Source organism: Aquarana catesbeiana, linkage group LG02 (genome assembly GCF_042186555.1).
Source record: "Aquarana catesbeiana isolate 2022-GZ linkage group LG02, ASM4218655v1, whole genome shotgun sequence".
NCBI classification, from domain to species: Eukaryota; Metazoa; Chordata; class Amphibia; order Anura; family Ranidae; genus Aquarana; species Aquarana catesbeiana.
Genome location: NC_133325.1, coordinates 335,617,086 through 335,635,952, shown reverse-complemented (window position 1 = coordinate 335,635,952; position 18,867 = coordinate 335,617,086). Strand labels below are relative to the sequence as shown.

The following is an 18,867-nucleotide window of genomic DNA, read 5'->3' as shown; positions in this document are numbered from 1 at the left end:
TGCCAGGCCCTGTGCTCCATTTTGTACACTCAGGTGGCCAGACAATTTTTTGCAATTTTTCCTTTATTTTTTATTTTTCACTTATAGCTTTCAGAATTTGTGAAAGACCCCCCAAAATATATTTTCTGAAAGAACATGATCAGTAGAATAAAAAGAAGTTGCTACTGATTTTTTAGACCCCACGGTATTTGTGCAAATGTTTATCAAACCAATATATTTGCAAATAATACACTAAAACCATTATTAGCAGATAAAAACACAACAAATTTTACAAAATGCCTACTAAATATAAAAGCTTAACCTGTATTGAGTGATTAAATAACAAATATTTTAATCTATAAATTGCGCCTTTTTGCGAAATGGTGATAATTAAACAGATGCAAAAGTGTAAATATCCAAATTTCTCAAAAAATCTGAAGCTTTTCATTTTTCACTTACAGCTTTCAGAATTTGTGAAAGACCCCCAAAACCATATATTTTCTGAAAGCATATGACCTCTAGAATAAAAATAAGGTGCTGTTGATTTTTTAGACCCCACGGTATTCGCGCAAATGTTTATCGAACCAATATATTGGCAAAAATATACTTAAACCATTATTACCAGATAAAAACAACAGTTAATTTTACAAAATTCCTGCTAAATCCCTACTAAATATAAAAGCTTAACCTGTATGTAGCTAACAAATTTGTAAATTTTAAATTGCACCTTTTTGCAAAATGGTGAAAATCTAACATACCCCAAAATTTCTCAAAAAATCTGGAGGTTTTCATTTTTCACTTTCAGCTTTCAGAATTTGAAAAGACCCCTCAAACTAGACATTTTCTAAAAGCACATGGCCAGTAGAATAAGAAAAAGTGCTACAGATTTTTTGGACCCCGCAATAATTGCGCAAATGTTCATCATATCGCTATTTTCACAAAAAATACACTAAAATCATTAATATTGCAAAAACACAACGTAACTTACAAAATTCCTGCTAAATTAGTACTAAAGCCTCGTTCACATGTGGCATACTAAAGTGTACGCCCATGGGGGGGGCATGTTTACTCGCACAGGGATGCACAGGTGTTCCATGTACCCCATACAGGCAGTCCCATTTATGTCAAGTGGGATGCAACGGCTGCACAGCTGCTGTTCCCAATCTGACATCCATGTGGGTGTGGGTACATGACCCTAATCAGACAGTGTGAGCTCAGGGACATGCATGCGGACCTACATGAATGTAAAATTCTGAGCAACGGCTCTGTTCGTGCAGTTGCTACATCCCAAATGACATCAATGGGACTGCCTGGACAGAGATACACGGAACACCTGTACATTCCTGTAAAGGTACGCTGTGTATGCCCTGTTTAGGCCGCTTTCACACAAGCACACCGATCGGGTCTGCCTGTCCGTTTTTCAGGCAGGCCCAATCGGACCACCCATTGTTCTCTATGGAGAGACTGATGTAAATGGACATGTGTCCGTTTACACACACCTTCATCTGATCCAGTCCGCTAAAAACAGAAGGATGGGGATTCCATTCCCCATCCATCTAGCAGATCGGATTGGATAGCATCCGATGGAAATGAACAGGTGATCCTTTTCCATCCAACCGTCCCATAGAGAATAGCGAGCTGTGTTCGTGTCCGCTCTGCATCAGCGGAGCGGACATGGACCTGTCATCCACCTGCTCAGCGGGGATCAGCAGACAAGCCACATGATTAGAGCCTGAGGCTCTAATTGGCTTGAAAAAGATTGGGCTCGGGTGCATAGCATTGCACCCCGAACCCACCATCTCCCCCCGTGGGGGGGACCGCGACCCACTTGTGAGTTGTGACAATAGCGAATTAATATTTGCTATCGTCTTCCGGGTTCTCCTCCTGGCCAATCAGGATGGACCGGTTTGGCCGGGAGGAGAAGCTGAGGTATCCGTGGAGGGGTGAGTGCGGGGGGGGCGTCATTGTGGAGGGGTGAGTGCGTGCAGACCTGGGGGGGTCTTACTATGTTTGTGTTTTTTTTTATTATTGACTTTTTACAATTTTTTTTGTCATTTTTTTTTTTTTGGGGGGGGGGGGGGTCTTTGGTGAGATATCAGAGGTCTAAGCAGACCCTCATATCTCTTTTTTTGAGGCAGAAAGGGACTGAAGATAATCTTTTTCACTGTATCACTTTACTGGAATGAATGAGAATCTGTATAGTGATTCCATTCATTCAGAAAATGACAGTCTGATACATTCTAATTCCGCGTACACACTATCGGACATTCCGACAACAAGATCCATGGATTTTTTTCCGATGGATGTTGACTCAAACTTGTCTTGCATACACACAGTCGCACAAATCTCGTCGGAAATTCAGAACGTGTAGAATGCGGTGATGTACAACACGTACGACGAGCCGAAAAAAAATTAAGTTCAATAGCCAGTGCGGCTTTTCTGCTTGATTCCGAGCAAGCGTGGAACTTTGTGCGTCGGAATTGTGTACACATGATCGGAATTTGTCAACGGATTTTGTTGTCGGAAAATTTAAGAACCAGTTTCTCAAATGTGTGACCGAAATTCCGATGAAAAATGTCCGATGGAGCCTACACACGGTCAGAATTTCCAACAACAAGCTCCCATCGAACATTTTCCATTGGAAAATCCAACCATGTGTATGGGCATTACACTTGTGGTTACAATATATGAGCTGTCAGTGGGAACATAGTAGTGATCAGTAGTGATCGTTGAATGTGCCCTCTCTTCTACTGGGGGGATCTTAGTAAACACATGTTTACTAAAGCTCCCCAAGCACCAACTTCACCCCCACCCGCACAGCTCCCCCCCTCCCCCCCACCGCAATCCCCAGCCAGACAGATCATAGGAGATCTGTGCAGGGAGAAGCTGCAGCCAGAGGGATGAGAAAGAGAGATGCGGCTCAGAGCGGCCACGGATCAGGGGTGTGGGTGCAGTTGGCCCTGACTGGGTGATCTGACTGGTGGAGGGACACATCTGGACCCCCCCAAGCCCTATGCAGCACCTGAAGCCGGCGGGAGTGGAAGAGGAGGGATGCCGGCTAATGATGGTGGCTGCAGGGAGCAGGTATGCAGGGGGGGTCAGATCGGGTGGAGGGGGGTAATCAATGCTGGGGGGAAGAAGGGGGGTGAAGGGGAGAGGAGAGTGGGGGGGGGCAATTTTAAATGGAGGGGTTACGACGGGGGTAGAAAGGCAGGGGACAGGGAGGTGGCCGGTTGTCGGTAGGGAGGTAGCCGGTTGTTATCTGCTGATCAGAGTTATAGAATTGTTCAGCAGTGTCTGCTGAACAATTCTGATATAAGCTTATGGTCATTGAAGTGACCATGAGCTTATAGGAGAGGGAGAAATGAGGTCTGTATGCTGTACTGACCTGGCCACATGCAGGCACTTCTGTACATCCGTACGGCGTACGGACCTGGCAGTGAAAGAGTTAAATAATTAGTGTGAGTGTCATTACATAATATTGAGTGGATCAGTTTGTTTAAAAGAGGATCAACTATAGTTTAGACCCCTTACTTTCATGTTGGGCCATATAATTACCCAAAATCTATATACTTTAACATCTGATATACATGAAAGAAAGTATCAATGCAGAACCAGAAATGTCTTAATAAATGAAAAAAAGGTCTAACTCTAACAAACCACTAATCAATTTACAGGTTTTTTATTTTTTTGTAATTTTTTTTATTTAAGCAAATTAATTATTAAGCATGCTTTAATATAGTAATAACATACAAATAGTAAAATGGAAAAAACTTAAAGTACAACTAAAGGCAAACTTCTTTTTTCGTTTTGGACAGAGTAGAAATGGATTGAAACAACTGCCAGTTTTTATTGCTGTCTCTGTTCCCATTTATTTGTCCCATTTACCATTATCATTGAAAGCAAAAGTAAAAAACAATCCCAAATTTTTGTTTGTCCCCAGAAATGTATTTTGCAGGGATTTCCTCCCACTCCCCGTTTTGGCTATGGGACAGGAAGTGAAGGAAAATCTCTGCAATAGGACACAGATGGTAAAAAATAAACTGGCCTGGGTTTACGCTATCCAAAAGGAAAAACATTTTGCCTAAAGTTTTGAAGACAAACATGTTTATTTATATGTAAGTGCCAATTAAATATCCCATATTTACCAGGTGAAGGCCCTTTTGGGGATATATCTTCCTATCCCCTCAAGGGTCTGACTTAATATAGAGCTCTCTCTGGAGCAATACCGATTGATTGGCCTATCTTACCCATCTATTCAAATCTAACTTATCCTTTCCAGATTGGACAATTTTCATTACCCTTTAGTTAGCAGAACTCAAAACCCTTTAACCACTTGCCGACCGTCCGCCGTCGTTATACTTCGGCTGTTTGAAGAGGAATATCGTTGTTATGGCAGCAGATAGCTGCCATGACCCCGGCATCCTCTTCTTCAGCGGGCAGTCGGCTTTCAGTTAAAAGTGGTCCCTGTGGCGGATTCACCGTGAGATCACTTTTATTAGTGGCGGGAGAGGGCCACCCCCTCCCGCCGCACTCCGGTGCCCTCCACCGCCCTCCGCCTCTTACCGAAGTCCTTGGTAGCGGCAGAGGCAATCAGATCCTTCCTGGTCTGTGGTATGGAGCTGACTGAGGGGAAGATGGCCCCTGCTCGGCTCCATACCATTGCAGGGCGGAAGGGACGTCAAAACATCCCTTCCGCCCATAGCTCTTAAAGGGATTTTTTTTAAATCATTTTTTTCAAACGACATTTTTTTTTATTTTTTATTGCATTTTAGTGTAAATATGAGATCTGAGGTCTTTTTGACCCCAGATCTCATATTTAAGAGGTCCTGTCATGCTTTTTTTCTATTACAAGGGATGTTTACATTCATTGTAATAGGAATAAAAGTGCCAATTTTTTTTAAAGAACAGTGTAAAAAAATAAAAAGTAAAATAAATAAGAAAAAATAAATAAAAATGTTAACACGTCCCGTCCTGCCGAGCTCGCATGCAGAAGTGGTGTTAAAACCACACATGTGAGGTATCACCCCGATTGTTAGAGCGAGAGCAATAATTCTAGCCCTAGACCTCCTCTTTAACTCAAAACATGCAACCTGTAGAATTTTTTTAATGTCGCCTATGGAGATTTTTAAGGGGGGAAAGTTTGTAGCCATTCCGCGAGTGGGCACAATTTTGAAGCGTGATGTTGGGTATCAATTTACTCAGCATAACATTATCTTTCACATTATAAAAAAATTGGGCTAACTTTAATGTTGTCTTATTTTTTAATTAAAAAAAGTGTATTTTTTTCCAAAAAAAGTGCACTTGTAAGACCTCTGCGCAAATACGGTGTGACAAAAAGTATTGCAACGACCGCCATTTTATTCTCTAGGGTTTTAGAAACAAATATATTTAATGTTTGGGGGTTCTAAGTAAAGTTCTAGCAAAAAAACCTGATTTTAACTTGTAAACACCAAATCTCAAAACGAGGCTCTGTCCTTAAGTGGTTAATGCAAAGCCTTTTTGGAGGGAAATTTACATATGCAGAGGTTACACAGGATCTCCAAAGGTAAAGTTAGATCCTCTTGTCTAGATAATTACCTTGGCCCAAAACATTCTGTGATAAGCCACAGAGTCTATTTGCATGCCTTATCACATAGAATATCGTTGGTATATAATAGACCATTCCCTTTGGCCGCTCACATTTAGACCAAAGCATCCTCACACCTCAAAGTTAGACTGGCCATAGACTGATGTAAAATTGAGCAGTTCACCAAGGACCAGGTGAATTTTGATCCCTCTATGGCCATTCCTGCCCGAGAGAATTTGATTTAATGATCTGCTTCTATTAAACAGAATTTTTTTCATTTGAGCAGCCCATGTAGCCAATCAGCTGCAGCACTGATTAGTGTATTCTGACAGCAGAGAAATCCCCGCTGTCAGAATACAATAGTACAGCAAAAGGATTCCTCCGTCCATCTGTGGATGGGGGAATCTGTATTTTTTTTATCAGCCTGCATTTTGTTATATCTATTTAATAAATGCAAACAAATCCTGAAGGAACCTTGTGAGTTGATATCTTCCTGTGCTTGCTGTCTCTGCTAATTGTTAGCAGTTAACCTTGTTACCAACTATCTCTAAAGCCAGGTACACACATACGGAAAGACTTTCGGTACCTGTGTACTCCTCTCTGTTCAACAGAAGCTGGTCAAATGACCAAATTCTGTCAACCAGTCATGCTGGAAAACCAGCAATCAGCACATGCAGCCAATGGCTGCAATGCTGATCTATGTATTCTGGTGGGGAAGCCACCTGCCCCCTGCATCCAGATCACTCGTGTGGATGCAGAGATCTGTCAACTATTTTAACTCAACCAAGAATTATAGAACCCAATTTTGTGTAAAATAGATATAAAACAACAATTGCTGCACTATGTAAGTAGTGATAAATGCATATAAATTATAAGTGACAATGATCAGTCTGTAAAGGTGTCCATATAGGACTAAATGTGATGAAGTTGTTGCAAACGTGTCCAAAGATGATGAAAGACCATACACCCAAGTGCACCTTCCACCATGGTAATACAAGATGTACCCTTACCGGATATCTAGACGCCACGTTATACGAGCCTAATCTAACATGGATTCACAAACCATAAAGGATTAATCCATTGGGTATGAAGGAGGATAACGTCAGGGCCGGTAGTGCTGGTTTTCCACTTTCTCTCATGAAATGTATGCAAAAAGGGCAGAAAGTCACCACATAGTGTAAAACCATGGTGGTTTTATTGACAAAATACTATTAAAGTTACCACAGGTCGAATACAGTGTATCACATGAATACAAGTTCCTACATAAAAATCTGCAGATCAAGATCAAAATAACATGGTATAGTTGGACATAGACTCCGCCCTACTAGTTTCATCATACATGATGCCCCCTGATGACGTCATGTATGACAGACCTAGTAGGGCAGAGTCTATGTTCAACTATACCACGCTACTTTGATCTTGAGCTGCAGATTTTTATGTAGGAACTTGTATTTATGTGATACAGTGTATTCAACCTGTGATAACTTTTAATAGCATTTTTTCAATAAAACCACCACGGTTTTACCCATTGTGGCAACTTTCTGCCTTTTTTGCATAACTTTCATGAGAGAGAGTGGAAAAACAAGCACTAATGGCTGTGACGATATCCTACCTTCATACCCAGTGGATAGATCCTTCATGATGTGTGAATCCATGTTAGACTAGGCTCCTATAACGTGGAGTCTAGATATCTGGCAAGGGTACATCTTGTATTATCATGGTGGAAGGTGCACTTGGGTGTTTGGTCGTCCATCATCTTTGGACACGTTTGCAATGACTTCTTTACATTTATTCCTATATGGACACCTTTACGGACTGATCATTGTCACTAATAATTTATATGATTTATATATATTTGCAGCTTTAACCATATTAATTCTACTACACCAAAAAGAACGATGGCCCTGCATATTTAATAAAAAAATCCAGTATGACTGTCCCTCATAAACGTATAAACGTGATGTGGATTAAAGGAGTACAAAATAAGCCCTTACAGTTCTTAATGCATAAAGTATTACATCTTCAAAACAAGCAAATGTTTTCCTAATTTAAGGAAAGTATGTATATACTGTAGTTGTAAAATGTATTTATATATGTACCGTATATACTTGAGTATAAGCCGACCCGAATATAAGCCGAGGCACCTGATTTTACCACAAAAAACTGTGAAAACCTATTGACTCGAGTATAAGCCTAGGGTGAGAAATGCAGCAGCTACTGTAAGTGGAAAAGAGGGTCAACAATGCCCATTTGCAGCCTCACTGTGTCCACCTGCATGCCTCAGCCTCACTGTGCCCATCTGCATGCCTCAGCCTCACTGTGCCCATCTGCATGCCTCAGCCTCACTGTCCTCAATTATGTAACGCTGCATTTACTGTGGGGGTTTACAGGCATCTGCAGTGGAGTTTAATTGGTCATCAGGGAAAGCTCCCTGCCTCATGTACCTGATCTCCCGGCACAGCCTGTGTCCATCTGCAGCCTTACGATCTTCCAGCTGTCCTGTCAAGGTTTCTGCCTGCTGTGTGGTAATGAAGGGTAATGATCTGGGGGAGGAGGGATGGAATTAATTCTCTATGATCTCCCGACACTGTGATATGTAGTCTAGTCGGTGGCCATGCAGAGTACCAAAGCCCCGCCTCCTACTAGTCCTTGTCCAAGACGGAACACTAACTCCCAGCAGGGAGTCAGTGTTCAGCCTATCATGGATGAGGACGAGGAGAAGGCGGGGCTTTGGTACACTGCACACCAACCAACTAGACTACATATCACAGCGCCAGGAGATCGTAGAGAATTAATTCCTTTCTTCCTCCCCCAGACCATTACCCTTCATTACCACACTGCAGGCAGAAACCGTGACAGGACAGCCGGGAGATCGTAAGGCTGCAGATGGACACAGTAAGGAAGGAGACCTTAGTATAAGCCGAGGGGGGCATTTTCAGCACAAAAAAATGTGCTGAAAAATTCAGCTTATACTCAAGTATATACGGTATGTCTTAAAATTTGCATCCAAAGCTGATGGTGATTGTTCCAATAATTATTAAGCTGTTTGAAACTTGCTTTATATACTCAAATACAAGATGGTAGCTATAGTGGTTGATTTAAAAAACACAAATAGGCTATTCCCTTTGCAAGGGAACTTTTCCTTAGCTTAGTGACAGTGGTAAAATGTCACCGTACAAAGGATACACAATCATGTGCAATGAAAAAACACTGAATTTTTGCTTGCAAATGATTGGGTGATAAAAATCAGCAGAGTTTCTTTGAAAAGTGAAAATTTCCCTTGCAAAGGTAAAAGCCTGTTTGCCTTTAGTAAATGAATTTCATGGTGTTAGATATGCAGCTGACCATTAGGCTAAGGTCACGTTACAATTGTTAGACATAGTGGTATTGTCTCAACAGCAGTAGCTCAGCATAGAAATGAATAAATAAATTCTTCTCCCTCTGTCACACAAGCATGAATGGGAGCAAAACTTTCCAAAACACTACAGGCATCCTTATTGGTAGTGGGTGGATCTTCCCCATTCTTGTTTGACATTCATTGCTGTGCTGGGCTGTTGTAGCTCAGTAGGTGGGAGACCTGTCAATCCTTCCACTGGCTTCCACTCACCCAACAAATTAAATTCAAAATACTAACATCAACTTACAAAGCCATCCACAACTCGGCCCCCAGCTACATCGCTAACCTAGTCTCAAAATACCAACCTCGTTGTTTTCTTCATTCTTCCCAAGAACTCCTGCTCTCTAGCTCCCTCATCACCTCCTCAATGCTTGCCTCCAATGCTTGCCTCCAGAGCCTCTCCCATCCTATGGAACTCCCTACCCCAATCTGTCCGACTGTCTCCTACTCTGCTTGCTTTTAGGCGATCCCTGAAAACCCTTCTCTAAAGAGAAGCCTACTCTGCTCCCACCTAACAACTGTACTTTTATTTTATCTATAAGCTTATGCCCCACAGCTATTATCTTATGTATCACTTGACCCTCCCTTTTAGATTGTAATCTCTAACCATGCAGGGCCCTCTGATTCCTCCTGTATTAAATTGTATTTTAACTGTACTGTCTGCTCTCATGTTGTAAAGTGCTGCACAAACTGTTGGTCTTATATAAATCCTGTATAGTAATAAAAATAATATTTCTGCTCAGAAGACCACATCATGCAAAGTCTCCCATTTGACCTTGGAGACTTTAATACTAAATGACTGCAAATATTAGCCCTTCTCTCCAGAAAGATTAACCGAAAACTGTTTTTAATTTTTTTTATGAAATAAACCAAGGTTAGTCTATTTTTGTTACATGAAACAACTGACTAATTGTTCTAATTAACAACTCAATTCAAAGTGTTCTTTAATTAAAGGTATAATCCATTTTCTCTGATGTGATCAAGGTTTTTTCAAGACCATAATTTAAAAATATATAGAGAATAAAAGAAAATGTTCAAACAGGTTAAATAAGTTTATGTTGTATGTTAAGAGAAAAGATACTATTGTTTTAGAGCACTTACTGTATAATCACAGTATTTTATCTGCATCGGTTTTTGGTAATTTTTTGGTGCTATCTTATTATTTTTATAAATTTGAGAGTTATATGAAGTTGATGCAACTACTTGTTTTTGTTTGCATTATATAGTGCAATAAATCTGCAATAAATCTGCAAACACCACAATCAAACTGCAAGGGGAGTAAAAGGCCAAAATTTTAAAGATAAGGAAACCCATAATTTAGGGGCACACTTTTTCCCTAAGTATGCGGCAATACCAAGTTGAGCCTTAAAAAAAAGGTCTCCCCCTATGTGATAAGCCCAGTTTTTACACATACAGCTGCTGTTGCTGATGCCTGACCGTGCTTATATATCTCCTCCTGTCATTATCCCTGTGAGGGAACGGCTGTTTTGACCTGACTGATTTACTCAGGGGTCCATCTATTGAGGTGAGCGGCCAGTATCACCGGAGGTGGAGGTCCACGTTTGTCACCACAGTCACCCTGCATTATTCTCATGTCACTAATGTCACTGGAGGAATCACTGGACTTTTTCCTGCATCCTGTTTATTGGACTTTTTAGTTTTATTTATTTCATTTAATTTATGCGCTGTACTGCTTTCTTATAAGTGCAAAAAATATGTTTACTCCTTTATGTGATAAATGTACACGTATATACAGTATATGTTCCTTCTGTTATCTAGTGTCTACAGTTTATACACTTTTCTATCATTTTTCCGAAGGACCGCTTTCTACACCCATCATAATAATTTAGCAAAAGTGGGTACGGTCTTATGGTAAGGTTCGTGGTTTCACCTTTCACTGCTGTGACAAATGCATTAAATGTCACCAACTCCAAACAACATTTTTATGAGAGATAGAGATAGGCTTGATGCATTAGAACAAGAAACATGTTCCTTCCATTTGTATGCCACATGCTCCTGTTAAATTTCATTTGGTTTACATTGTAAAGTTCTGCTTATTGCTCTTAAAAAACCCACAAAGAATGGATTAAAGCTGAACTCTAGACAGCTAAAAAATACACAAATCAGTGTAGCTCTGTAGTCATTAATACATCATTAAATTTATTTTTAAAGGACAGTGTAAATACCTGCACTGGAGCTTGCATTCCCTGTATTGTCAGCTCATAAGAGGAAGTAGAAGCACAAGTAGCTAATCAGATGAATTCATCACTGTGCTGCTTCTCCTTTCACTGTAAAGTCACAGGCTGGGGCGGGTCCAGGATGAGCTGAGCTCAGAGGAAGTGGGCTGAATGATGCTGGCTATTAAACTGATGAAAGAAAAAAGTACTGCAGGGAAAAGGCCGTTTTTTAACTTTATCTGTTAACCACATACAGACCAGAAGATTTACCCCCTTAATGACAGGCCATTTTTTGCGATATGGCACTATGTCGCTTTAACAACTGCGCGGTCATGCAACGCTGTACCCAAACAAAATTGACGTCCTTTTTTTCCCACAAATAGAGCTTTCTTTTGATGGTATTTGATCACCTCTGCGGTTTTTATTTTTTGCGCTAAAATCAAAAAAAGAGCGACAATTTTGAAAAAAAGCCAATATTTTTTACTTTTTGCTATTATAAATATCCCCAAAAAAAGTAAAAAAATGAAGTTCTTCGTCAGTTTAGGTTGATATACAATCTTCTACATTGTTTTGATTTAAAAAATTGCAATAACCGTATATTGATTGGTTTGCACAAAAGTTGTAGCATCTACAAAATAGGGGATAGATATATGGCATTTTTATTATTACTTTTTTACTAGTAATGGCGGCGATTAGCAATTTTTTGGGGGGACTGCGACATTGCGGCGGGCAGATCGGACACTTTTGACAATTTTTTGGGACCATTGACATGTATACAGCGATCAGTGCTATAAAAATGCACCGATTACTGTATAAATGTCACCAGCAGGGAAGGGGTTAACACTAGGGGGTGATCAAGGGGTTAAATGTGTTCCTTCATGAGTGTTTCTAACTGGGGGGATGGGACTCACTGGGGGAGGAGACCAATCGCTGTTCCTAATTACTAGGAACAGACGATCTGTTTCTCCTCTTCTGTCAGAACGTGGATCTGGGTGTTTACATACACACATCCCCATTCTGGCTCTCGTGCCTGTGATCGCGGGTGGCCAACAGCCCTTAAAGGTGCCGACATACACCTACAATGATTTGCGGGAACGTGCTGACTTGCCGCAGTATAATGACGGCAGCTGGTCGGCAAGTGGTTATTGTGCTATTCATTTTTTCTTGTAATTTCTGCTTTGAGGTCCGGGTGCCACAATAAAGACATAGTTCTGTAGTGACCTCCTGTTATATTGTTTGAAAAAAAGCATACTTGAATACCCCTTTTAAAATATTTGCTAGGTTTTTGTGCTAATTTCCATTGCTTTTTTATAGGCAGCACACACTCAAAAAAAACCTACTACTTTAAATGTAAAGAAAACAGTGTCTTGGAAGAAAATCTGAAGATACCATTAATTAATGAAAGAAGAGAAAAAGCTTTAGCAATTGCAGCCCAAATACAGATGTCACCGCAGGAGTACGAGCGCAGAAAAGTCACTGGTACACTGGAGAGCAGCAGTGTCCGAGCTGCAATAGCAGCATCTCGCAGTAACAGAGAGGAAGTAAGTTACATGTGTAGTCTGGGCAAATGTTCTACATAATAATTCCTGTACACATATGTGAATATTGTGCGTGATCAGATGGCACAAGAGAAGCTGCAAAAATTCACACTTAGATTTGGTTATAGATATTCTTGCCTCATGACAGTATTATTGCATCTTTCTTAAACATTGCCATCCAGTGCTCTCATCTTATTTCTTATTGATGTGAACTGTAAAGATAAATCACAAGTTCATTTGTTCTTCAGTAGTAACCCATGAGTGCCTATTTTATGGTAAACATACAATTTTCTTAAATTAGTCCCTTCCTACTCCGGCACAGTCACTGCAAAATAACTGGTGCATTCCGGTATGGAGGAGCATTTGATCTCTTCCCATGATGTAGTGCTTAGGCCTTAGGCCCTTTATAAACTCTGATGGAGGAAGAGATTTGCAAATTATTGCAATTTGTTTTTTATGTAGATTTTACACAGTGTCCCAACTTTTTTTGCAATAGAGGTTGTAAGCTGTATTTTTATGGATACAGAATATAATGATTATATTAATTTGCTGCAGAGAATCTCATCCTTATTTGTAGGAGACAAATTTGTAGGCAGAGAGTAGGCCTTTTTCAGCCAGCATAATACACAAGACTATTTATTTTCAGACACAGATTATAACATTTTCAAAGATTTGCTGAATAGAATTTTATCCTTTTTTTAATATGAAGCAATTTTGGGGCAAAGAGGTAATATATTTGAGCCAGAATAGTTAAATAAAACTGTATTTTTAAAGGTACTAAAAATGGTACTGCTTTTCTGAACAGAATCTTATCCTTTTAATGAGAGGTACTTTTGGAGAGTGGACCTATATCAGCCTGAAAAGTTATATGAAACTGTATTTTTTAATGGATTATGTACAAATTGTGTGGATTTGATTAGGAGAATCGTATCCTTTTTGATGAGATGCAATATATTTGATGCAAACAATCACAATTCTTCTAATAGGAGGCAAGCAGAGAGTATGCATATTTTAGCCAAAAAAATTCAATTACGTTGTAAGTTTTGAGAGACACTGGGGGTCATTTAGCGCCAAAAAATTCTCCTGCAGTACCAAAAAATAACTCTCAAAAAAGGCCAGAAAGACTTCAACTCTCAGAAAGTCAGCGCTAATGCAAATGGAAAGCAGCGCTATTACGGCAATAATGCCTGTCAGATCACATATGCTGGAATAGTGGAAGTCAATAGGGCTCGAACATGCAAAATCCAACGTTCTCACTGAAGGCTTATATGCAAGTTCTTTGCCATAAAAAGTGTTTGGAGACCCGGGTCCTGCCCCAGGGGACATGGATCAATGCCAAAATTTTTTCTTAAAACGGACGTTTTTCGGGAGCAGTGATTTTAATAATGCTTTGAGTGAAACAATAAAAGTGCAATATTCCTTTAAATTTCGTACCTGGGGGGTGTCTATAGTATGCCTGTAAAGGGGTGCATGTTTCCCGTGTTTAGAACAGTCTGACAGCAAAATGACATTTCAAAGGAAAAAAGTAATTTAAAACTACTCGCAGCTATTAATGAATTGCCGGTCTGACAATATACATAAAAGTTCATTGATAAAAATGGCATGGGAATTCCCCACAGGGGAACCCCGAACTAAAAAAAAAAAAAAAAAAAAAAAAAAGACATGTGGGGTCCCCCTAAATTCCATACCAGGCCCTTCAGGTCTGGTATGGATATTAAGGGGAACCCCGGCCAATTTTTTTTTTTAAAATGGCGTGGGGTCCCCCTCAAAATCTATACCAGACCCTTCAGGTCTGGTATGGATTTTAAGGGGAACACCACGCCAAAATTAAAATAAAATGGCGTGGGGTCTCCCCAAAAATCCATACCAGACCCTTATCTGAGCACGCAATCTGGCAGGCCGCAGGAAAAGAGGGGGGACGAGAGAGCGCCCCCCCCTCCTGAATCGTACCAGGCCACATGCCCTCAACATTGGGAGGGTGCTTTGGGGTAGCCCCCAAAACACCATGTCCCCATGTTGATGGGGACAAGGGCCTCATCCCCACAACCCTTGCCTGGTGGTTGTGGGGGTCTGCGGGCGGGGGCTTATCGGAATCTGGAAGCCCCCTTTAACAAGGGGACCCCCAGATCCCGGCCCTCCCCCCTGTGTGAAATGGTAAGGGGGTACAAAAGTACCCCTACCATTTCACAAAAAAGTGTCAAAAATGACAAGAGACAGTTTTTGACAATTCCTTTATTTAAATGCTTCTTCTATCTTCCTTCAGTTTCTTCGCCTCCCATAAGAACGATCAAGCGGCGGAACACTCTTGATCGCTGCTGAGAATATTTGATCGCAACCACTATTAGAATTTTATTATTTTGTTTATTTGCAAATATGCAAATTTGTATTTCTACTTATGATATTTAAAGGCGTTCGATAAGAAATGACGTCCCTGGGTTAGCAGCGGGAGGAAATTGTTCAGCTGAAATCACACACTTTCATTCCCGCATGTCAGTCCTGACTGCAGGGGGAATTTCAGAGACATCTGTGCAGGTTTCTGCACTGATAGCAATACAAATTGCACCCCAAAGTTGCACCAATTAAAACAGTGCAATTGTCACCGCTTTGACATGTCAAATCGCACCATGTGAACTAAAGCTGACACATACAACACTGCCTATCCACCAGCTAAATTCATTAGAAGCCTAGGTTTACATTGGAGCGATTTGTCATGCGATTTGAGAGATCAAATCGCATGACTATTGGCAACAATGGCACTGTTCCAATCGATGCAACATTTTTTTTGTGGCACTGCACCAATTTGGTGGATATATGGTGCTACATTTAGCAATGGGATTTTAAGGGCCCTGCTCATAGGAGCTTACAATCTAAAATTTGACAAAACCTTAGAGTGGACACAGCTTCAATTTCAGTGTATAACGGGCAACACATCACATTTTTATCTGCAAGATTATAGAAACATACTTAACAGTCATTATTTTTACAAAGCATTCCAACATAATATTAAAAGACTTATTCAAAACACCCACCACCAGCCCACAATCCACACATACATACATTGGTGACCATGTTCTGCTGGAAGCTGCATTTCGGTGTACACGATTAAACGAGATCAAAAAGAGTAGGTCAGCAGATGCTTCCAAACGATGTTTGCATAATCAGACAGGAACGATACACACACAACATTGACAGCATGGACACATAAACCCACTTTTGATTGAAAAAATATACAAGAATTTCATCAAATCTCCCAATATCATTCCTTCTCCCCCACAAATCACAGCAAAAAACCTGACCTTCTCAGGCCAAACAAAACCCCCTACTGCAGGCCTTTATATAAGAGAGGTTGTATTGTTAGCACACTGACACACCCAATAGAAGTACACGCCCACCAGTATCTTTCAATCTGTCTCTTCATGTATGTCTAAAGTGATTGCACCTGATGAGCAGGAACACATACATACTATTCGCAACTGTGTTAGCCTTGGCTATGTGCATCAAATCTCCAACTACAGGCCAAAGATCAAAGTCCATTTGCATCCACATAAACAAAGCAGAAGTTTTCTAAGCATATGTACCTGTGCAGTGTAAACCCTAAAAGTTGAAATGTCCAAGTCCCTGGGCATGATTAGTGCTAATAAACATTAACATCAGTCCCTGGCTGCAATGAGCTTCCAATATAAAGTCCAAAATTAACTTTCTTACATTAGAACCTATTTCGACAGGAGACAAATAACATGCCAGCATGTCTTTGGATTGTGGTGAGAAACCCACACAGGGAGAACATATAAACTTCAACACAAGGATTAGCATGTTGGGAAATTGAACCAACATCCCAAGTCCTGCTAGACAGAACTGCTACCCACTTGCCCACCAGGCAGCCCCACACATGTTCTCTGCATCTCTGTGGTGTGACCCAGCCCTAAGTCCATAGCCATGCTCAGTGTCACAAGTAATATACAATATATTGGCCTAAGTATTGGGACGCCTGCCTTTAAATGCACATGAACTATACTGGAATCCCAGTATTAGTATTGGGTTCAAAACTCATTTTTTGCCCACCCTTTGCAGCTAGAACAGCTTCAACTCTTCTGGGAAAGCTGTCCACAAGGTTTATGAGTGTGTCTATGGGAATGTTTGACCATTATTCCAAGTGCATTTGTGAGGTCAGGCACTGATGTTGGATGAGAAGGCCTGACCTACAGTCTTTTCTCTAATTCATCCCCAAGGTGTTCTGTTGTGTTGAGGTCAGGACTCTGTGCAGGCCAGTCAAGTTCCTCCACCCCAAACTCCCTCATCCATGTCTTTATGGACCTTGCTTTGTGCACTGGTCCAAATGATTTGGTGGAGGGGGGATTATGATGTGGGGTTGTTTTTCAGGGGTCGGGCTTGGCCTCTTAGTTCCAGTTAAGGGAACTCTTAAGACGTCAGCATACTAAGACATTTTGAACAATTTCATGCTCCCAACTTTGTGGGAACAGTTTGGGGAAAGCCCCTTCCTGTCCCAATACTTTTGTGTATCTGGAAAAGACTTACAATGGTGGTGGATATAAATAAAAATAACATTGAAGTATATTTATCAGACAAGTATTTACAATATTTACATAACCCTCCCACCTCCCTCCCAAAAACCCACCCACTTCCCTCCCAAACCCCACCCACAAAAACCAAAAATGTACATAACAACAGCAAAAATAAAGACATCTCACAACAATAAATATATCAAGAATGTTTCAAAACAAACAATAAAGATAACAAAGAACATTAACAAAACAACCCACTCCCATCCCTCATAGCGAATAAATGACAAACTATCCCTATTATATACTATCCCTCCACCCTATCCCTACACAAACAAAAACACTCCTATATTCTTTCTCCACACTATCCCTTTATCACCATCTGTACTCACCCTGAAAAACAAAAATAAAAAAGGTTAATCATTCAAAGACAAACATCAAAAACATAATTCACATATTTACATTATATACACCATTGTTTCCATTCCTCCAATTTCCATAATTTCCTTGCATCCTTCTCTCCTAACTTCTTATAATCATAATACGCATAATTGTAAATCCTTCCTCTGACCATGGCCACGCATTCCTTCACCTTAACCACTTCCTGCTTAAAAATTAAAATATTCCGAACATCCCACAAACACTCTTTTATACAACTCACAACAATCCATAACAACCTCTCCTCATTCCTCCCCAGATCACACAAACCATATAACACCATCTCATACGTTACACTATTTACACCAGTTAACCCCTCAATCATCTTTTCCATCCTTTTCCATACTTTCTTTGCATAGCGACACTCCCAGAACACATGTACCACCCTCTCAATCCCCCCACACGCCAGCCTTGGACACACCTCACTTCCAGACTTTCTTACATTCGGCTACTCTTAAACCACCTATTCCTTCCATCTCCTCCCTTTCTTTCAATATCTGCATAACCTTCTTACTCTCACCCCATTTATCTCGCTTCACATCCTGCAACCCATACCTCCTCATACACCTTTCAATCCTCACATAAAACCAAGGCGCAACAAAACATACAGGCTTCCTCAAATCAACTTCACACAACTTATATTTCCGTAACACACTCCCACATGCATATTTCACCATACACCCTGCAACATTCTCTTTCTCACTTAATCTCACACACATACTTACATACTTCACCACCAGAAATTTCTCAATACACACCATACCTTTCCCGCCATTCATTACTCCTTTCATTACTTTCTCTCTTTTCAACTTCTCCATCTTAGAAGACCAAAAAAAGGAAAAACACATTCTCACAATTTGTTTCATCACTCTATCTGCAGCTGGAAACACATAATATAAAAATAACAAAATCGGAATCACAACAGCCTTCACAATCAACACCTTCCCTTCCAACGATAAAGTCCTTAAAGACCAAAAATCAATTTTCTTTTTTACTTTCACCAACGCATCCTGCCAACTCGCTCTCCCATACAAATCAGAATCAAACTTGACACCTAAAATCCTCACTCCACCCTCACAAAACTTCCAACCACACTGTTCAATCTCCCTCCATACACCAAACAATTTACACTCACTTTTCCCTTATTCACACAGAAACCACTTGCCATACAAAAAATCTCAATCAACAACTTCACTCTTTTCAGACCTGCCATATCTCTACAAATCACCGTAACATCATCCATGTATCC

The 18,867-nt window shown here is 40.5% G+C and overlaps 1 protein-coding gene across 2 annotated transcripts in view; it reads left to right on the top strand.

Annotated features, from left to right (window-relative positions):
* The window catches only part of CFAP47 (cilia and flagella associated protein 47), a 769,322-nt gene that overhangs the window by 377,718 nt on the left and 372,737 nt on the right, over positions 1-18,867 (top strand). For both annotated transcript variants that reach the window (XM_073614843.1, XM_073614844.1), the window contains exon 45: positions 12,437-12,663. In XM_073614843.1, the coding sequence (XP_073470944.1) occupies positions 12,437-12,663 (227 nt within the window). The remainder of the gene's footprint in view (positions 1-12,436; positions 12,664-18,867) is intronic.